This window comes from Populus euphratica, unplaced genomic scaffold, assembly GCF_000495115.2.
Source record: "Populus euphratica unplaced genomic scaffold, PopEup_1.0 scaffold115.1, whole genome shotgun sequence".
Taxonomy (NCBI): domain Eukaryota; kingdom Viridiplantae; phylum Streptophyta; class Magnoliopsida; order Malpighiales; family Salicaceae; genus Populus; species Populus euphratica.
Window position 1 is genome coordinate 376,746 of NW_011500006.1, and position 20,071 is coordinate 396,816.

General features: G+C 32.3%; 2 protein-coding genes across 2 annotated transcripts; both read right to left on the reverse strand.

The window, feature by feature from the left end:
* Window positions 1-2,381: 2,381 nt before the first annotated feature.
* LOC105141208 (probable ubiquitin-conjugating enzyme E2 23) lies at window positions 2,382-8,699 on the reverse strand. Its single transcript, XM_011048370.1, is given in 7 exon segments — window positions 2,382-3,093; window positions 3,512-3,820; window positions 3,963-4,102; window positions 4,195-4,264; window positions 4,558-5,049; window positions 5,750-5,890; window positions 6,183-8,699. Coding segments are annotated over 7 exon segments (3,447 nt in total). The 5' UTR covers window positions 8,226-8,699; the 3' UTR covers window positions 2,382-2,841.
* A 5,171-nt stretch (window positions 8,700-13,870) lies between these two features.
* LOC105141209 (SKP1-like protein 1A) lies at window positions 13,871-15,375 on the reverse strand. Its single transcript, XM_011048371.1, has 2 exons — window positions 14,980-15,375; window positions 13,871-14,394 (listed from the first exon to the last, which is right to left on the reverse strand). Exons 1-2 carry the CDS (start codon window positions 15,289-15,291, stop codon window positions 14,221-14,223), a joined length of 486 nt encoding a protein of 161 aa, XP_011046673.1. The 5' UTR covers window positions 15,292-15,375; the 3' UTR covers window positions 13,871-14,220.
* Window positions 15,376-20,071: the final 4,696 nt, after the last annotated feature.

The following is a 20,071-nucleotide window of genomic DNA, read 5'->3' on the forward strand; positions in this document are numbered from 1 at the left end:
CTGAGGAAGAGAACAAGAAAAGGAATCAAACGACTAAGCTTGTTGTGTCAATTAATAGAGCTTTGACTCTTGCTGTGCTATGTAACAAGGCTTTGTTTCTAATACGGGTACCTATAACTTTTGCAGTTACTTCTCCTCTTGCTATTGTTTTGGTAGTAGAGGCATTATCCAGAAAGGTATATGATAGAGCTAATTTATTCGAGTTTTGCAAACTTTAGAATTATTAAAAATTTATATAATTGTTAACTATAGAGCTTATGAAATTAGTAAGATACCCGCAAGAAGATTCAAATATCCATGTTAATAATAATAAAAAAAGGTATATGATTCTTGATTTGTGTTTTTTTAGCCTTTTCCTTTTCATTTTCTCTCTATTTGGTACCTTCTCTATTGGTTAATGTTGAATGGTATTAAAAAAAAAGGTGATTTTCTCTCTATTTGGTACCTTCTGTATTGGTTAATGTTGAATGATATATATAAAAAAAAGGTGAAATTGAGGATCAAGTTGATGAATTTTGAAGTGGGAATAATGATTTATTATGGTATTTTAAAGTTTCCAGTAATAATAATTTAAATGTCAAACCATGTTGATTTTTGTTGTTTGTAAATGATAGGGAGAAATTAGTTAAATTTGATTGAGTATTGTTTTTGGCATATTCTATTTCGGGATTACATGTTTTCTTCAAGATTGATTTTTTATTCAGATTGTTACCAACACTTGTTGGGGGGATTATCAGTAGAATAAGAAGCATGGGAGATAGGCATGAGCTGATGACCACCTTCTACATTCTTGTTCGTGGTATCGTACATAGACTTATTTGAACATTAAAAACTTAAACTTTTGTATGTAACTTTAAAGCCTGTGATCATGCAAATAGGATATTATGAGTTTCTTGTCTAAACCTTGTGCAATGTTTAGAACATTTTCTTGTTTTGTTGACGTTGATTTCTTCATTAAAATCCCTTCTGGTCACCTTTTAAGCTGTTTTGACCCTGATTGAAGAACGTGCTGCAGGTTAAAACAGATTTGAAGCCAAAGAAAAAGGAAAATAAGAAGCTAAGAAGAAAAGGCCAGGAAAAAAAAAAGGCTGGAGAAGACAAAGAATAGAGTTGGAAAAGTCTCTAACTTTACAAATTTTATTCCAGGTTATTAAAATTATCTAACATTTTAAAAAATAACATATAAATAATAAAACTCTAACCAAAACAAATAATTAAGTTTATAACCCAATAAATAAAATCTAATTAAAAATTCTCTATTAAAAGTTCAAATAGATTAAACTAAAAATATAAGTTAAAATTTAATTTTTTTATGGTTTGGGCTACCCTATATTATCCATGATGATTGTGTTGTGTTTTGAAGTTCACCTATGCACAATAAATTTAATGAGTTAATATTCTCTTCATGATTCAACAATTTGTTTGGAGTGGTCAGGCAAGCGTAATGAAAACTAGATGGTTCAGCCTTCACTTAACACAGCCTGCACTGTGCAGTTCAATCTAAGCTTGACAGTTGGAGCACTGCATTTTTCTGGATTTAAAATTCAAGTAGCTGTGTCTTTCTCTTACTGTTCTCAATAAATAAAGGGCATGAATGTATACAAGTTTGCAGATGGGAGGATATTAAGAAAGTCTTTGATGGAGGATATAATGAAGTCGATCACACTCCATTCTCTCGTCTTTTATTTTCTGAGCTGAATAGAACATGATTTCGGCAATTCTGGATACGTAATAAGAACATCTCGATCCCTTCGTTTGATTTCTAATGTCTTCGAGCAAAACGGAGACAACGGAAACTGCCATTTGAAGTGATGATGATTGACTTTTACCTTTGCCAATCATGATGGATCGTCTTTCGAACTTAGATTCCTTGTGTTCATTTTATTTTCACGATTCAGGAGACAATGATGCTGTTTTTAAAGCTTGCTCAGTGCCTAAAGATTTGTGGTCTACTGCTGGTTTTGCAGCTCACAAGGATCGTCATCAGAATCTGGATTTCCTAGATTGGTTCGAAGTCACCAAGACAAATCTTGGAGTAGAGCAGCTGAATTTAATCGCTGGTTGTTTTGGGATCTTGGGAAACGCGAAATGTGATGAATTTTCAGGTGAAAACCCTATACAATGGCAGTTCAGATCACATCCAAGCCACATGTGGATTGTCAGTTAACAGATTGGCGCTTGTATTATGCACCAATTTTACTCCTGATGCTAGACAACAGTCTTTCCTCCCTTTAATTTCAACCTTAACTGAACAAAGAGAGCAAACATCTTTCTGAAGAAAAAACACCAGCCATTGAACCATCACAAAACCATATTAATTAGCACTAAATAAATATTTCGCTAGCGAAAAGCCTTCTTCAAAGGATACACCTCTAAGCTTGAGTAAAATCCGCACAACATTGCTTCTGTTTGCGATAAAACTTAAGCATTGAAAGATAAAATTATTGCAAGCTCTGTCTTCAGTTATATATAATAAATCATTTCAATAAAATAGCAAGTTTAAAAGTCAATCCAAAATCCTGTCTTCTGGATCCCGAAGCACCAGAAAATTGTCAAAGCAAGAAGTTAGAAGCATAGCTTCCATGACCTGATCTGTTGTGTCCCATGATCAAATAATCATATGATTAAATGAAGAGCCTTAATTTGCTGAAGATACCCCAGGACCTAAAATTAATATAGACACTGAATTCCTCTGACGCCAAATTCATGTTTCTGAAAACTTTTACATTACAAGTACTTGGGATTTGAAAGTAATGGCAATGAATGAATAGGAAAACAAAAAAGAAAACACCATGACCTTGCTGGTTTGATCCAAATATTGAAAGACCAACTTAGATAATTTTATGACTGTAGCAGATGCTTAAATTCATGACAATCAGCGCCAACTTCATTCAATGCCAAGTAAAGCTTTGGCACAATCTTCGCTAACATCAACTTGAAACCAACCGAAGTTAGATTGGAACTTACCTTACTACTTGTAGAGCCATCTCGAGAGAGAGATCCAATTAAATTGCCTTGCATATACGCATCACAGGCCTTAAGAATGTAGTAACCACGCCTCCTGAAATGCTCCTTTACCAAGCATTCAAAATCCTGATGTGTATTAATATAACAAGACATTATTGTGATTAGTGAGCATATTTTACCAAGTAATGCATGCACAACTGCAGCACAATAAATAAAAATCATGTTCCCCTCAAAAAAACTGAACAAAATCCTGTTTGTACAGATCAAAGCCTGAAAAGATATGGACTGTTGACCAAGTAAAAAGCAAATAAATAATCTAGTCTAGCAAAATGTCCCAATCCAATAAAATTATGAAGGAAAAAAGGATAAAATAAAATAGTTCTTTACTCAGTTGTAATTATAGACATATCTGTTCAAACAACATTGCCTTCATCTTTGTCAACCAAAATGATTGCCAAGAACCGAAAGTGAATGTTTACACAAAAACAAAGAAAATATGAATAAAGGTGGGAAGGAGTGTAATTCTTGTGAATTAATAAATTACCTTGGGGGGTTTTCGCATAAGATTCATCATTGTCTTGCAGTTTAGCAAGAAAGTATTCTCGTTATATGACAATGATTTTTTCTCTCCTTCAGCTGTCCCAATCTGCTTATCATATCCAGCTTCATTAAAATATGGTCTAGAATTTAGCACCAACCCTTGAAGTGAAACTAGGACTTGAAGGATGCTAGAAGACGAGTGCCAGACTTCATTTCCTCTGCCAGTCCATGTATTTAAAAGGCTAAGGCACAACTTCCCCTCCTCGTACAAATTTGGATTTATTCGCCAACCACCAGAATGGTAGTATGCTGACTGCAACATCACATAGAACACACAAAATAGAATCATGAACAACTTATTCAAGGTCAAAATGAAGGCCAATTGCATCAAACAATACAAAATCAGAACATAGCCTTAAAACCAAAGACCAATTATTGAGATTAGTACATCTTACAGGAGGGACATCAGGATACTCTGGTGGGAAGTGGAAGTCAAAAAAGAAGAGTCCATCTTGGTAAGGTGTTCCATATGCCCCAATTATTGTTGCTCTTAAGAGATCCATTCGATCCTCATAAACCCATACGTAGATCTCGTCTGTTAAAAAAAAATTATGGGAAGACCAAAAATTGCTAGCTAGATATTCTAGAACATAGCATAAAATTTTACATAAACTGAACTACTCAAACCTGGCAGGTTGTTCTGGAGGATGTTCCAGTCTTGTTGAACCTTCATAAGCCACTTCCTTCCATTTTTTATCTGTCAACTTCAATGCATGAGAAAATATTAAAAAATATCACAGCACATTTCAGACATTTAGATTTCTTGATTGTTGCCATGAGGTGATAAGAGTAAAAACATGAACACTTCAAAGACCTTGAGAAAAGAGGTAATCATTGCACTGTTGTCTATTACTAAGAGAATTTGAAGAATGTCAAAATCAACTGAGAGAAAGAGTTTACTTCAATGCCCGTGAAAGTCTGCCTATTTATTTAAGTCTCCTATGTTCAGAAGAATGAACAATTGTAAATTGCAATAATCGCACATCATACCAGTCTATTTGAATCAAGAAAATGATGGTCCAGAGGATCTTCAGCTGTGTCAAAATGTTTGAAGTAGTGGTAAATCCAAGCCTCAGAACATGTCATGGCATTTGACTTTTCAGTGGTTAAATTGCATGAAGTTTCTTCTGCATTTGATGATCCTAGGTCCTCCATTGACACATGTTTGTCTTTTCCATTGATATTTTGCATACCACAGTTATTATTGACATTAGATTTTTCAGCACTGGACTCATCACTGGAATCTTTTTCTTCAGAAATACAGTTTGTTCCCTGATAATGCAGTTTGTTTTCACCTTGGTAGCCTGAAAAATCTGGGTCGATATTTTTCTGACCTCATGAAAATATTCCAGTGGCCAATCTTGCAACAAAGTCAAGTGCAGTGAGTGGAAAATTAAGTGCTGCATTCCTTCCAGAACTATAATTCTCCACACTCTCTTCCTCCTCTGAGTTCATGCCAGTTGCATCTTGCAGCACAACTGCCTGAACAACAGATACTATCATCAGTTACTGAAAAATAAATATCTTTCCAATCTAATAAGAGTATACCTAAGGAATGTTCAATTCATGTGAGAATGGTTAATCCAATGACATTAATTATCTAGCATTTGTTTATGGGTGAACCAATCATGCGATGTTCCTATGTCTAAGATAAAGTAACTGATGCTGCCGAAGAGATTCCGAGAAAAGCAAGGTTAAAGGTTAAAACAAAATTTATGTGTACAGCCTAGATCCTATACGTTACTGCTCACTCCATATCAGCATGACTTTATATTCATAGAATCCTATATTTCAAGTGGTGAATTGTGGGTTCATTACTAAGATAATGAAATCAAGAATCTACATAAGCTTCATAGTTTCTTTTCAATTTCTATGCCTCTCCTTGAAATCTAAAAAACAAAAAGTGTAAGCATATCATTAATTGATTAATGCTCACACAATCAAACTTCACAGACCTACTTTTTACAAATATTTCCCAGCCAAGGATATATTATGAAAGCTAGGTCCCATCCTATGACCCACTCATATGTTACCCTGATTACCCATTACGATTGTAGTCACCATTGCGTTAAAGCTAGGTCCCATCCTATGACCCACTCATATGTTACCCTGATTAACCATTACGGTTGTAGTCACCATTGTGTTTAACAATGGCATGCTACAGTTTCAAATGGATACACACCTCTTGAGTATAATCATGAGTGTCCCTCACATCATCATCAACTGTTTCCCAACTAGCTGCAGCTTCACTTACTTCACTCCCAGCTGAAACTGAATCATCATTGTCATCTCGACCAACCACAAAAATTGCTTGAGGTCCAACCTAATAACAAACCGAGCAACAAATTCATCAAACCAAACTATTGGGCCTATACATCATCATAAGAAACTATAGAAGTTGAGTATTTTATCTTTCCTATATTGTCGAGCAGAATTCAAAAATAGAAAGGATCCTCCCAGCTCTTTGCACCAAAAAGTTTCATGGGAAGGAGTTGCAGGAATCAAAGTAATTGAGTCATGAAGATACCCAAGAACAAGAGTTGATTGCATACCACTTTTGATAATTTAAAATGGAAACTGAGAAAAAATTATAGAAAAAAGCTTCATAAGCATACCATCGAAACCATCCCATCAGCCCATGTGACTTCGAGATCACCATTCCTAAGACCAGATATATTCCCAACCCAAGAGAGATCTGAGGAGTCCATAGAAACATCATTACTGGGTGCATCCTCTCCTTTCTTATGTCCTAAGCACTTTTGTGTATTCATAATCTCACTTTGTCCACTTTGCTGCCTTGATTCCCCAGTAGTTTCCAAATCAGAGGTGGTTTGATCAGAGACAGAAACCGGGGATAATCGAATGACTACATCCCCATAGGAATAATCATAATCTGGATGAGTCTCCAGCTCATACACGCTTACAATTTCATCCTTGTCAAACTCGCGAGGATCTTCTGCCCTGGTAACTGGCTTTAACCACTTCACACAAGCTGTTCACTCTTTTCCATTAAGGCTTTTAACAACACCAACACGTCTAGATTCAAATGAGTTATCAACATCATCAGATGCCTTCTCCACAACATACTGTTCAGCAACAAATTCATGATCACCAGGACTATCAATTGGAATCAATGTTGTAGAATTCAGCCTGCGCTCTATAGCTCCATCCTGCCATGCTATATCGATCCTTGTCCTGGTGTTGACAATCAAAAGGGCTCTTTCAAAACCTTTCTCTTTTTTTTTTCTCTTCTTTTCTCTTCTGATTAAAACTTTATGTATCTTTCTGCAATGGGCAGGCACCTTTGAAACTGATGTTGAACTACCAGAAGAGCTAGATTCATTACTTGCAATAATGGCTACATTTCCATCCGGTGCTGTTACTGGATCAATTGCCATTGATCCATTTGTATCATCTACTTCCTCATTTGCAACTCCTTCTGAATCACATCGATTTCCTAGTTGACTAGAATCTAATTCACATTTGGCTGGGTCATGGATTCCCAACTTCAATAAATCCTTGTCTAAAGTAACAGAAGATGATTGAGCAACAGATGATGGGAGAAGACACCAGTCACCCACTTGCCAACTTGCATGTGCAAAACAAGACAGCAGTTTTAAGTTCTTTGGACTCTGCTCTTCAGCAGGGGTAGTTGAAGAATCAGGTCCATAGCCAGCAGAAGCTATTCAATAAATGAAAACTGATCCAGATGTAACTTTAGTAACAGTACCTTCCAATCTATTAGCTTCCCACAAGCCTGATAGCCACCGAGAGTTTTTAAAAACTGATGATGAGGTAGCCCTTACACGCTGGCCAGGATGGTAAGGAAAATGTTCATCTTCCTCAAAGATACCCTTGGAAATTGGTTTTGGATGCAGTGGCTCAGCCCCCTTTACTTTGCACACAGAACCATCATCAAATAACACAGTCACATCATCTACAACGTCATCAACTCTGCCTAACCAGGGACCAAAGACCACATAATCACCAACAGAAAATTCCCTAACACGCAACAAATTTATGGATGAAACATCTTTTCTAACGGATCCATCAGGAGCTAACAAATCAACAGAGGTATTAACATCCACCACAACACCCACTTGCCCTGTCAGATCTGAAGCAGATGCAACATAGTCCCCGTGTAAGAATCCTCGATCAATGACAGTTACATCATTGACATGTTGAGCTGGTTTAACATCACCCATCCAAACTACCCGAACCTGATCAGTCTGAAGAGTTTCACTCTTATAATTATCACTCCTATCATTACCATCACCATCAGCTCCCTCATTGCCAGAATCTTCATCAACATCACACTCATCTTCGCCGTCATTGTCATCGTCGTCGTCGTCATCATCATCATCCATAATACTTCCATCTGAATCTGACTCAACAGCAACTTCACTCACTACCCCAACCACATTGTGCATTTTATGTCTAACAATATCTTGTCCATAAATATATGGCACATTATTCAAGTTCCCAACAACCTCATCCAGTTTTTTAATATTGTTTTCACTATCAACTTTCAACTCACAAACCAACCCATTTGCCATAGAACCACTTTGATCCAAGCTGTTTTTATCACCACCACCATCGACAAACCCGTTAACTTTGGAACTACTTTCATTTTGCATATTTTCTAGCTGAGAACACATATCGAAAAAGTTTTACCACCAAAACAAATTCCTTAAAAAAATCCGTAACGTGGCATGTAATTCAAAACCCTCACCTTCTTTCTCAAAATAGTTTCTTAACACTACAACCAGCTCATATACAATAAGAAGTTTGCTTCTTTTTTCATTCAAAAACTGCCCTGAAGCTCAAGCCATTATACTGTAAAATAAAAATCGGCAGGTGGGCTGCCATTCAAATGCAATAACAAAAACAATACTATGCTACACAAACAGCGCTGATTTTTTCATAACTCATAAAAAGATTTTAAAAAATCCCATTTCCTAAACTAATATTTGCAATCTAATCAAACAAAAAAACGCATATTCATTAACATAACACATGATTAGAACCAATCTTTTATTTCACATCAAAATTTCACTATACATCAATCAATACCAAAAGAAGTTAATAATCATTAAACAATAAAAATAAAACCAAATAATTAATGCCAAAAAACTCACCAATTAATAAAGAAAAAAAGACGAAGTAGCTTCAAATTGATCGAGCTCACCTCCACATAATAGCGGCTCAGCAGCTACAATCCGTCAAAAACTACCCAACAAAAAACAAAGATTACCACGATACAATCGCAAGATTACAAAAGGTTTTATTTGTTTTTTTTTTTTTTAAAGGAACGGTCTTCGAATAATCAGGAAGAATCGCGTGTGTTTTTTTCATGAATATTACATATGAATGAAGCAAAAAAAAAAAAACAAGTGAAAAACTGAGGAGGAGACATGGGAGCTGGACCCTGATTTCCGAAGCGGGTTATAAGGGCATGTTTGTAATCTTACAGTGTGGTGTTCCTATAGGCGTGTAAAACAGAGGACTGACTTAAAATGTTCTTGTCTTTTATGTTGTTTGATGGATCCAGAAATAGAATTGGCCGTTGGATTTGATGAACATAATTGGGTCAAGGTTTTTATTAAAAATGGTGTGATGTGTACTTTTGGTGCTTTGAAGAAGAATGAACAGAACTTTTATCAATTGCTTTTGGAACACGATTTTTTTTTAATTTTGAATTTTTTTATTTAAAATTAAATTTTTATATATGTTTAAAATCATTTTAATATCTAATATCAAAAATAATTTTTTTAATTTTTTTTTTATTATAATATATTTTTAAATAAAAAATATTTAAAACTATAATCATTACCATGACCTTAAACAAATCTTTAATCAAATCTAAAATAAGATGGACAAGTACAAGCAGAGAAAAGCAAAGTGAGAGTTGGTATTAGGGTTCTATCCATCCATCTTGAACCGGAATAAAAAAATTGGCAAAAAATATAGGGATTCGTGGGAGGGATCAATTGATCAATTTTTAATAGAATTCAAGATTAATAAGTGCCCGTCTGATTATTTTTTATTTCTAATTCCTTTATGAGTTTTGACTTAGTTTTAAAAATATAACTTTGACATGTAGGGGAATATAATAAATATTATTTTTAATTTAAAAATATATTAAAAAATATTTTTAAAAAAATTTATAAATTCGGTTGGACCGCACAACCACACCACCCTAGATAATGGACACGTATATATGAATTCATTGGCTTCTTGCTCCCCTCACATTGCTTGCTTATCCTCTGGCACTCTTTTTCTACCCTCGCCTTCTGTCGTTCCTCGCCCAAAGGCGGTACTGGTTTAAATTTTAATCATATATTCCTTGTCTTCTTCTTCGGTGGCAACCCCACGTTGTTTTAAATTTTCATTAAATATTAATGAGGAAATAATAATTATATTCTTTACGGCATCGCTCTCTTACTTCCCTTGGATGCGTTCTGGTTGCGTGGCTGTTTGTATGGCGTTCTGTCTTTCAAATAAACTGTTGGTTTTTTATTTATTTATTTTAGTCAACTTGATTTGATTTGGCACACATCTCTCCGAGAATTGTCTGAAAAGTTACGTGTCGGAACAGGACACTCTCCCTTGGGAAATAGAAAGCGTGCAACGGTCAGATTCTACATTTTTCAAAAGCAGGGGTAGGATAAGAATTTCCTGGTCGAGCTAGTGCGTTTCTGCACGTAATGGTGAACGGAAATAATCAAATCAAAAAAATAAAATTATCGCCTGTAGTTTATGATTTTTAGTAGTAATTTTATAAATAAATTTATTGATGTACACAATACTTCAAAAAATACTTTACCCACTTTATTTTTTATATATACTTTTATAGTTGAATATAATATTATATCAATAAACTTTTTAGTTCATTAGTGTTTTTTTGATGAATTTAATATGTTAAATAATAAATAGTAATAGTAATATTTACAGTAATTATTTTTTAACTATCTAAAATATACCAATAAACTATATTAATTGATAACCTCATCATTAATAATTTTTAAAAATATATTAAATAAGACCAAAAATAATTAAAAATAAATTAATTTAATATAAATTTAAAATAGTTATTACAAATTTAAATGTTTATAAATTCAAATAAATAAAATTTAGAATAAAAATAATGGAAAATGACCTAGACCATGAAATAAATAAAAAAACAAATATACCACTTATCTATAATTTTATTTTTAATATCAATTAATAAAATTTAATAGTTTTAAAATTAATTTTTTAATCAATAATAAAATTAATTGTTCAATCTTTAAATTACGAGTGTAAATTCATCTCAAACTTAAAAGTTTGAGTATTTGAAATTGATTACGAGTGTCAAATTTTGATATATAAATTTGTAAATTAAATTTTTATTTATAGAGTTAATAACAAAGGAATAGTTAAATTCTTATTATTAGGATGTGACAGCCATTTCAATAGGATCGAAGGCCTCGGAAAACAACAAAGAAGAGATCGTATCTTTTTACAGCATGGCACGCATTACCAAAAGTCAAATCTTTGCTTAATTACCGAACCTTACATTAATAATTATTTTTAGAATTACTTTCTATAACTAATAATTCTACAGGTGATTTTTTTTATATATATATATTATAATTATTAAACTTGAGCTAATCTAATACATAAATTTAAATTCTAATAGATTTAATGGTTTGATCGGTTCAGAAATATTAAAATATCAGCTAATATAATAATTCGACTAAACTAGGTAGATTGAACCATGACCTAAACGAATCTAGGTAAAATTTTATTTTTATTTTTAAATATAGTTTTTTTTATATTTTCTTTGTTATTAATACTTTTAAAGTTTATTATATAAATATTATAAAAATATTTTATTTTTTTAATATAAAATTTAAAACCCTTTAATATATATATTTTATGTTTTTGAGAAAAAAATTATATTTTTTTAGAATTTAAAACCTATTAATATATATACTTTTAGATTCTCAAGAATTATTTATTTTTTTTAATGTGGGATTTGGAGTCATTTTGTATATATACTCTATGTTCTCAAGAAATTATGTTTTTTAATATGTAATAAAAAAATTTAAAATATTTTTTAAAATTTTATTATTTACAATGTATATAGCTTATATTCATATGAATTTTTTCTTATATTTTTCATGTGAAATATTAAAAATTTAAATATTTTTTTAATTTTTTTGGGTTGATCTGAATTAATCCATGAACGTTGAAACCTAACCCCTTAGCTAGATTAACCCCTGAGTCATATTTGATAATTATAATATATATATTGCTCAAAAGAATCAATTTTTTATAATTTTATATTTTATGTTACAGATTTCTCAAAAGAATTATTTTTTTTATAATTTTATATTTTATGTTACAGTGCTCAATAGATATTGGTTCGCTATGCTTAATTAAAATTAATTTCTTTTAAAAAATAAAGTGGAACGAAGTTAATGTCCGACAAAATATTATTTATTGTAATAGTATAATAATAAAATTGTTCCTTGGTCATTGAATCTTGTAACTAGCTATCATGGACAAGATGATTTTTTCACTGCAAAACAATTATATTTTATAAATTATATTAGATTAGATTGATTATTTTATTTTTTTATGGTAAAATTATTAATTTGATATATAATTTTATTCATTATTTAAAATTAAATTGAATGAGAATTAAATTTTTTAATTAAATATAAAACAAGAATTTAACGAATTGTGAATTTTAGAGATTTAACTAAATTTAAAAAGTTTGTTCAAGTTGATTTGTTTTTTCTTTTATTGATTTGTTTTTAGTTTTTATTTTTTTACCATTTGTCTTCAAAAGAATTAATCTGAAATTCATGACTAAAGTTGTTGTTTTTAAAGGTTAATATAGGTTGATTTTTATATTTTTAGTTTATTCTAAAAAAAATTAATTTATTTTAATCTTATCTTTCAACATTTAATTTACTTTAAATTGATCTTCCTATATCTTTTTTCTTTTATTTATATTAGGTTATCCTGATTATGTATCCATGATATGAGTTTATATGTTAACCCAAGTTGAGTCAGTTTTTTTTTATTGTTATGAGGTTAATATCAGATTTATAATCAAAGTTACTGATTTCAAAAGTTAACACACATTAATTTTTTTTTGAATTTTTTAAATTGATTTATTTCAATTTCATTATTCAACATTTGATTTATTAAAAATTAATTTTTATATACTTTTTTTTATTAGATTATTTTAATTATGTGTTCTGTAAGGTTTATTAATTCATCCAAGTTTATTAATTTTTTTAATTTTTATTCGTTAACATTAATTATATAATAATTGAGTTTTACTATTCTATTCAACTGATTAATTTTTCATGATTTTTCATTTTCAGACTTGGCGGAACCCGCAGTACAAATCCAGTGACAACCGTGCTGCTGTGATCCAATCTCAGACATAGGGCGATAGATAACTTTTTCCTAATAATGACAACCTGTCATGAAGAAAAACTTGATTTCTATCTACTCTTCTCATTCTTGGATTTGACGTTCCGTAAATTGATTCCTGAACAAGCAAAACTACATGAAGTAGAAGAAAATTAACCCCGTAGAGATTCATCACCTATATATGATCACAATTCATAACATTCCGTAAAAAAATAAAATTCATCACCTGTATATGATCACAATTCATAACATTCCGTAAAAAAATAAAATTCTTCTTCACGATGAAGTGTCGTTATTAGGACAAAGTTATCTATCGCTTTTATATATATGTTAAAAACAAGATTTTAGCGATATTGTGATTGACTATAGGAGTTGAGACTTCACCGGTGCAAATGAATAATGTTTGAAGGTACATTGCATTGGAGCCAAGAAGATCCCACGTTTTATCACAATGATATGAAAAGGATTGTTTCTCTGTTCGCATCTTGAAATGGTGCGTTTCACTGATTGGAGATGTCTTATATTCTCACCGAAATTTTGCCCTGAATGGACCCCAGAGGCAAGGTATGTAGAAACATTAAGAAAAAAAATCGGCTGGGCAGGCCGAGCTACAATATGCTCAAGATTGTTGTTGAGCCTCTGCTAAACAGCTTGTTTCCCTGCACTTTGTTTTCTTGCCAGCATCCATTGGAATTATTCGGTTTTCACTTGTATTAAAAACCTTTTAGCCATAAAAAAAAGCAGCAGCTTTAGCTAGAGCTTTACACACACAAGCCATAAATGGACGAAACCACATGATGAGTAAAAACTAAGTTGCTAAATCATTGCAATGACAGAGTCATCTGCATGGGCGCGGACACATATTACAAAGAACAAAGAGTTGCTTAGGTAAATCATAACTTGGCATTCGACATAGTTGAAACTGCTGTTTGATAAAATGCACGACAATTCATAGGCATCAATTAAGCAAGGACAGATTAAGTATGAATTGCATACATAAAACCTGATCATGTTGTGATGAGAAAGAGTTTCGCTGACAAACTTCAATTAAGCTCCATAGGGAGGAAGTCTGAAGCAATACTTCACCAGTCTGTGAAAAGACCTCGACCTTAAAACTAGACATTAACTTACTACTAGCTAGAGAAAATAAAAGAGCAGCATAGCAATTTATATAACATTCCTATCATAGTATGAACATTGTGAGGACAGCTTGAACTGTCACTCAAATGCCCACTGGTTCTCCCTGCGCACCTCCTCCTCTTCCTCTGGAGTGAAGTCATTCTTGATGTTAAATGTCTTGCGAATCTCTTCTGGAGTCTTCCCCTTGATCATGTCAGCCACAGTCTGGCAGGTCAAATCTAGCAAGTCCTTGATGTTCAGGTAGTTAGCTGCCTGAAAACAACATTAGAAGTTAGCCATGGTAATTCACATACAGTGTACGCATAACAAACAAATACACAGAGAATGATAACCAGCAACAGCTTAAAAAAGGCTAATCTCAGACGAGAGTATTCAAATACAGATATATGGCAACTGACCCACATATACCAAACTATTAATTCGATTGCCATAAGCATGCCGTCAAAGCTCAACCGCCATGAATTTATTGAATTATACATTGAAGCAGGAGACAAACATAAGGCTTATTTCCCTCCAAATTTCACATCAAATTTGATCTAAAAGAATCAAAAAGTTAAAAAACAAAAGATCCTTCTTTCCACACTTACTAGCGCAAGGGAGTCATAAACTAATAATAGTTGAAAGCAAACAGGCAAAAAAAAAAAAAAGAGAAAAAAACTGTCTTAGCATAAAACACAATCCCTAGAAACTCAATAAAAATTTTCGTTTTTTTTATAAATATTTTCCACAAAACCAAATAGGAAAAAAATCCTCAAACAAAATACCAGGAAGAAAACTCAAACAAGGACAAATTAATAAATATAAAAAAAGGGTCAAAAAGGAAACTCGAGCCCTTACCAGGATGAGGTCAAAGAGGGTATTTTGATCAACCTTGACAAACTCGGTGTCCCAACTCTTCAAAGACTCATCCTTCTCAGTAACACCTGTAACATTCTTCTCCTTATCAGAACCAGCTTCCACATGTTTCTTGCAGTACTCGATAACCTTAGCAAGAATCTTGCTTGTCACGTTTGGCAACGGGATCTCGTTATCGGCGCAGTCATCTTCAATCATGTGTTTGATGGTTTGTGACTCCACAGCGACCGCTTCATCGACGACGAATGTCTCGCCATCAGATGATTTGAGAGTGATTTTCTTTGATTCTGACATATTGGGAGAGAGATAAAAGCCCTAACCCTAGAATAGCCTCGCAAGAGAAATCAGAAAGTGCAATTGTTATTTGACAGTGAAAGGGGAAGGGTCATATTTATAGAAGAATTTTCGCGACCTGAAACGGTGTCGGTTTTGGGAATTGGTGTGTGTGTTTCGGATTCGGATATGACAGGATATCACGTTTAGGTCCTGATTTTCAGCTCAAAAAAGGGTTGGTTTTGAAGAATCCTTTGTAAACAAGTAGAAGGAAAAAGGCATTTTGGGTTAGTTTCTCCCTCCTGTTTGGTTGCGATTTGAGGAGGAAATTACGGTTTTGTGCCCAGGGATCAATAAATTTTGGTTGGTGGGTTGGTTATTTTATTTTGAGAGATAAACGGGGCAAAGAATAAAGATAGTGTAGCTATAAATTATTATTATTATCAAGTGATCTACAAAGTTTTTATTTATTTTGTGAGCAAGCGTAATCCAACGTAATATTAATGGAGTGATTATATGAATAGACATTGCATATGATGATGTACTATTTTTTTTTAAATGCTTATATGTTGATTAATTTATTGATTTTAATATTTTATTTTATTTTTTATGGTTAAAGTAGTTAATGGTCGATGTCTAATAAACTAAGGTAGTCAAGTGGTTGGTATCTATAAAAGGTTTTAAGATAAATAATAATGATATTTTAAAAAAATACTTTAAAAATAAATATACAATAATGAATAGGAATTATGAACCTATTTTCATTGAAAGATTCATAAGGTTTTTATAATTCATAAGATTTTTTTATAATAGAAATAAGATGTTGGAGTACCATCTTGCTCTAATATCATTACTGAGAGAAAATATCACTAACACATATATTACTGAGAGATAAATATTCTTTACATATTATTATTCAGGGATAAGTGGTAAGGTCTTTTGAAGACTTTTATAAATCTAGAGGTATAAATAAATGAATATCTTTAACCTTAACATTTTATGTTAAAGATCATGAGAAAAAAAAAAAAACAAGTGAAGTCTTATAACCTAATATGATACTTGTAACCTAATATGAAGTTTAGAAAGATCATCAACTCTATATCCATTTGGGTTATGCAAGATGCAAAGCTCTAAGATGTTGGATCTATAGTTTACCAAATTTATATATACGTGGGCTTAACACGTAGTTGAGCCCGTGGATGTTAGCTTATCACCCTGTTTATGGCCATTTTAAACATGGATTTTAGGCAAAATAACATATATAAAACACGTTGATCCATTAATACCTCACCAAGTTTTTACGTATTTAATACGTAAATATTTTGAAAGGTTATCATCTTTTATGAAAGTCTTTTTACTGAAGAGTTGTATGTTCTATGAATAAGAGATTTTTTTACCTTTTCCATGAGATTTGTCTTGCAAAAAATTTCAAGATTCTTTATGGCCATGAGTCTTATCCTTATCTAAAAGAGCTGACAAAGTGACTTATCTTTATTAAAAAAAAAAGATATCTTTTAGAAAACAAAACAACGATGTCCATTTAATGTAGCAATTGAACAAATTTCTAAAGATTTAATATGATATAAAACATTATTCATCCAACAATGAGGGTGAAAAGGTGTTTCTTTTATAGCCCTAACTGTTCTTTTTTTTTTCTTTCACTTTCTATAATTTCTCAAAAATAGCTTTGTTAAAAAAATCTTTGAGGCAATTTTGCTCTAATTCGAGAAGAAATTGTCATTCTAGATATTTTTCACCAAAGACTTCTTCTTTTTTTCTTTACTTTAATCATAAAAATAAACCAAAAAAGAGTCAGATTTGTTTATAGAAACAAAGATGTTCTTGTCTTTAGTAAAGAGTTCGTGTTTTAACATGAAATTAAAGAAAGCAGCAAGGGACAAAGGTCCATCAAAAATGGCCCCAGAACTAGAGGAGGTGGAATCCCAACATCTATATGTGGTAGAGGGAGAGTAGTTATCCTCGTAAGAGAAACTTTTCTCTAACCATTATTAGGGAACTTTAGGGAAGAAAAATGTTGTCCAGGCCTTCGAGAATGATGCCTTTAGCACTCTAGGTATAGAAGACATAAAGTTTGTTAATAATCTAGATAAAAGAGTACACAACTTAAATCTCTAATGAGGCTAAACATATTAGTCAGTTGACCTTAGGCTCTACTTGGGGTTAATTTGAAATTACAACCCCTTTTTGCTTATATGTGTTAGGGTATGCAAGTTAGGTTCAAGCCAATAGCACTTTAATGGGTGAATATCTTATCCATTTTTGATAAGTTTATTAAGCTCATCATAATCAAACTTATAATTAATGTCTTTAGAGCTTGTTACCATCTAGTTGCTGGCATCAATAATAGCAATGGCAAGTGTAGATTCTTTGCCTTCACTAACAGATCCATAAAAGCCATAAAGAAAACCTTATAGAGAAAGCTTGTCCATGTCAAGAAATGGAGGGCAAAATGGTTAATAATAAGGTGTAATGAGCTAGTTAGCCTTAAAAATAGAATGCAATGAATGTGGGGTTATTTTTATTATTGGAGGGTACCTCCCTTTGATGTTAATAGTAGGTTTTATATGAGCTCATATGAGAAGAAAACATATGTTACATTGACATCGACCTTAATCGAGTACGACGTCAATAAGATGGCTAGATGGCATTATCAAGCTATATTACAAAATATACAGCTTTCTTACCCTTTATTTTTTTTATACATCTCAGTTCATTGATAACTTTGTTTTGGTGTAAGACTAACAGCTAAAAGAAAAAGAAAAACTTCAGAAAGGTCTGTAAAGGAGATTTAAAAAGGATCTATGTCTTTTAAATTGAGTAGAAGAAAGACTAGAGAAGAGATGGAGGATGATCTTATTATTATAGATAAAATCCCTATTCTTGATGATATAATGACAGGAACTAGGACTCCTGTAGAAATTATAAGTAAGGGTAGTCATACCCCCTCACCTGGGGTCAGATAAATCTAAACCTTCTAAAGTAGTTATAGGTGTTGCTACCCACTTTAAAAGAAAGAGAATTTTCATCCCTATAGAGACTAGTGTTACAGGCGCTGCTACCCACTTTAAAATAATAAAATTTTTCACCCCTGTAGAGATTGGTATTCCAATATTGACTATAAAAGCTTAAATGGTGGCATTTCATCTACCTCCACTTCCAACATTATCTGCAAAGGCTACAATTGATAAGCCCTTTACTTGGGTTATTCTTGAGGAAGCAAAGTAGAGTTTTGAGGATGCTTTTTCCAATATCACTCTTAGTTGAGCTTCCTTAAATTTCCCCACCCTAAATATGGATGAAAGGTAGTTCATGGAAGCTATTGTTAGTAGAAGGTCAAACCTTAAAGTGGCGAGGCAACTAAAGAGGATTCTTACCATTTCTTGAGACCTCTTAATGATGTCTGATAAGAGCTATAATCATCATTTGACCTTGACTAGATAAATAGCTTTTAATATAGAAACTTTTTTGTTTAACCTTTTAGTTTGGCTTTATGACCATTGTTTTTAACAATATTGTCTTTGGAAAACTTTCATGATGTACACCTATTTTAAAAGACGATAGATGGATGAGGGGAACCAAGGGAGGTTATTGTTATTGTTAAATATATGATAAACTAGACCGCTTTCCAACAGCTAAGAGAGGAGAAAATTGATGTGGAGGCCAAACTAAAGAGTTTCATAGTGGCCTATACAAATACAAGGTGTTGTTCTTCAACTGGGCTTCTTTAAAAAATAGCTTTAAGTTGTTTATAACCAAGTGGATACCTTGAAACAAGAAATCCTTGTGGTGAATGCTATCTAAGATGGCTTAAGGGCTGGGTTTCTCGTTGCCAAGAAAAAAGCCCAAGGTTCTCAAGCATGATTGAAGGCTTTAAAGAACTCTTCTAGAGGGTTCCAAGAATTTTTTTTAGAGGGTCTACCACTTTGTCCAAAATGACTAAGGACAAGATCCTTCTTGCTATGTTTAATATATATTTTTTTAGTTAATCAAATGGAATACATATGAGCTTTAGTGCTACCTTTCATCCACTCCCATTACCTAATCTTGTAGATATATTCTCTGCTAAGGTTGTAATTGCCCAACATAGAGAATATCTAGCTGGGAAACTTACCCTAAATGTCTACGATCAACCCTTAACTATATTTATCCTTGTAAACAACCTCAATCCTGCGAGATTTATCCTTGTGTAACGCCTTTTATTTTCATATAAAAACTTTATTTTTATATTTCATTTCTATGTTGACTTGTATAGTCTTTTATGGTTCTAATACCCATAGTAAAACTTTTATGTAGGATCTAGAGTCCTTAGGAAATTTTAAAAGTTTGTATGCATTCCAACACCTATACTTAGAAAAATATTTTTAAAAGTTTATACAAGTCCAATGCTCAATTTTAAATTTATGCAAGAATCAAACTTTGAATTTTACATAATCTTAGTAGGATTCATCCCTTGCAGAACCAAGAAGGGATTTAGGCAATAAGTATATCCTTTTGTTTAAATGAATCTCTAGTGAGTTGGTGAGATATCCCAAGACATTATATGGATATTAGTGTTATTACATAAAAGAGACCAAAATAAACCTTGTGGAAAGTTTTAGGTTATTGCCCTATTGAGATAATTAATCAATCCCTTTAAAGTGAGTTGTATAATTGCACTAGAAAGATCATATCAATCCTTATTATTGAGGCTTTGCTAATCCCATTCTTGGAGAGTTGTGTAATCACATGAGAGACACCATGTTAATTACTTCCAAGGTAAATTATGCAATCATATGAGAGA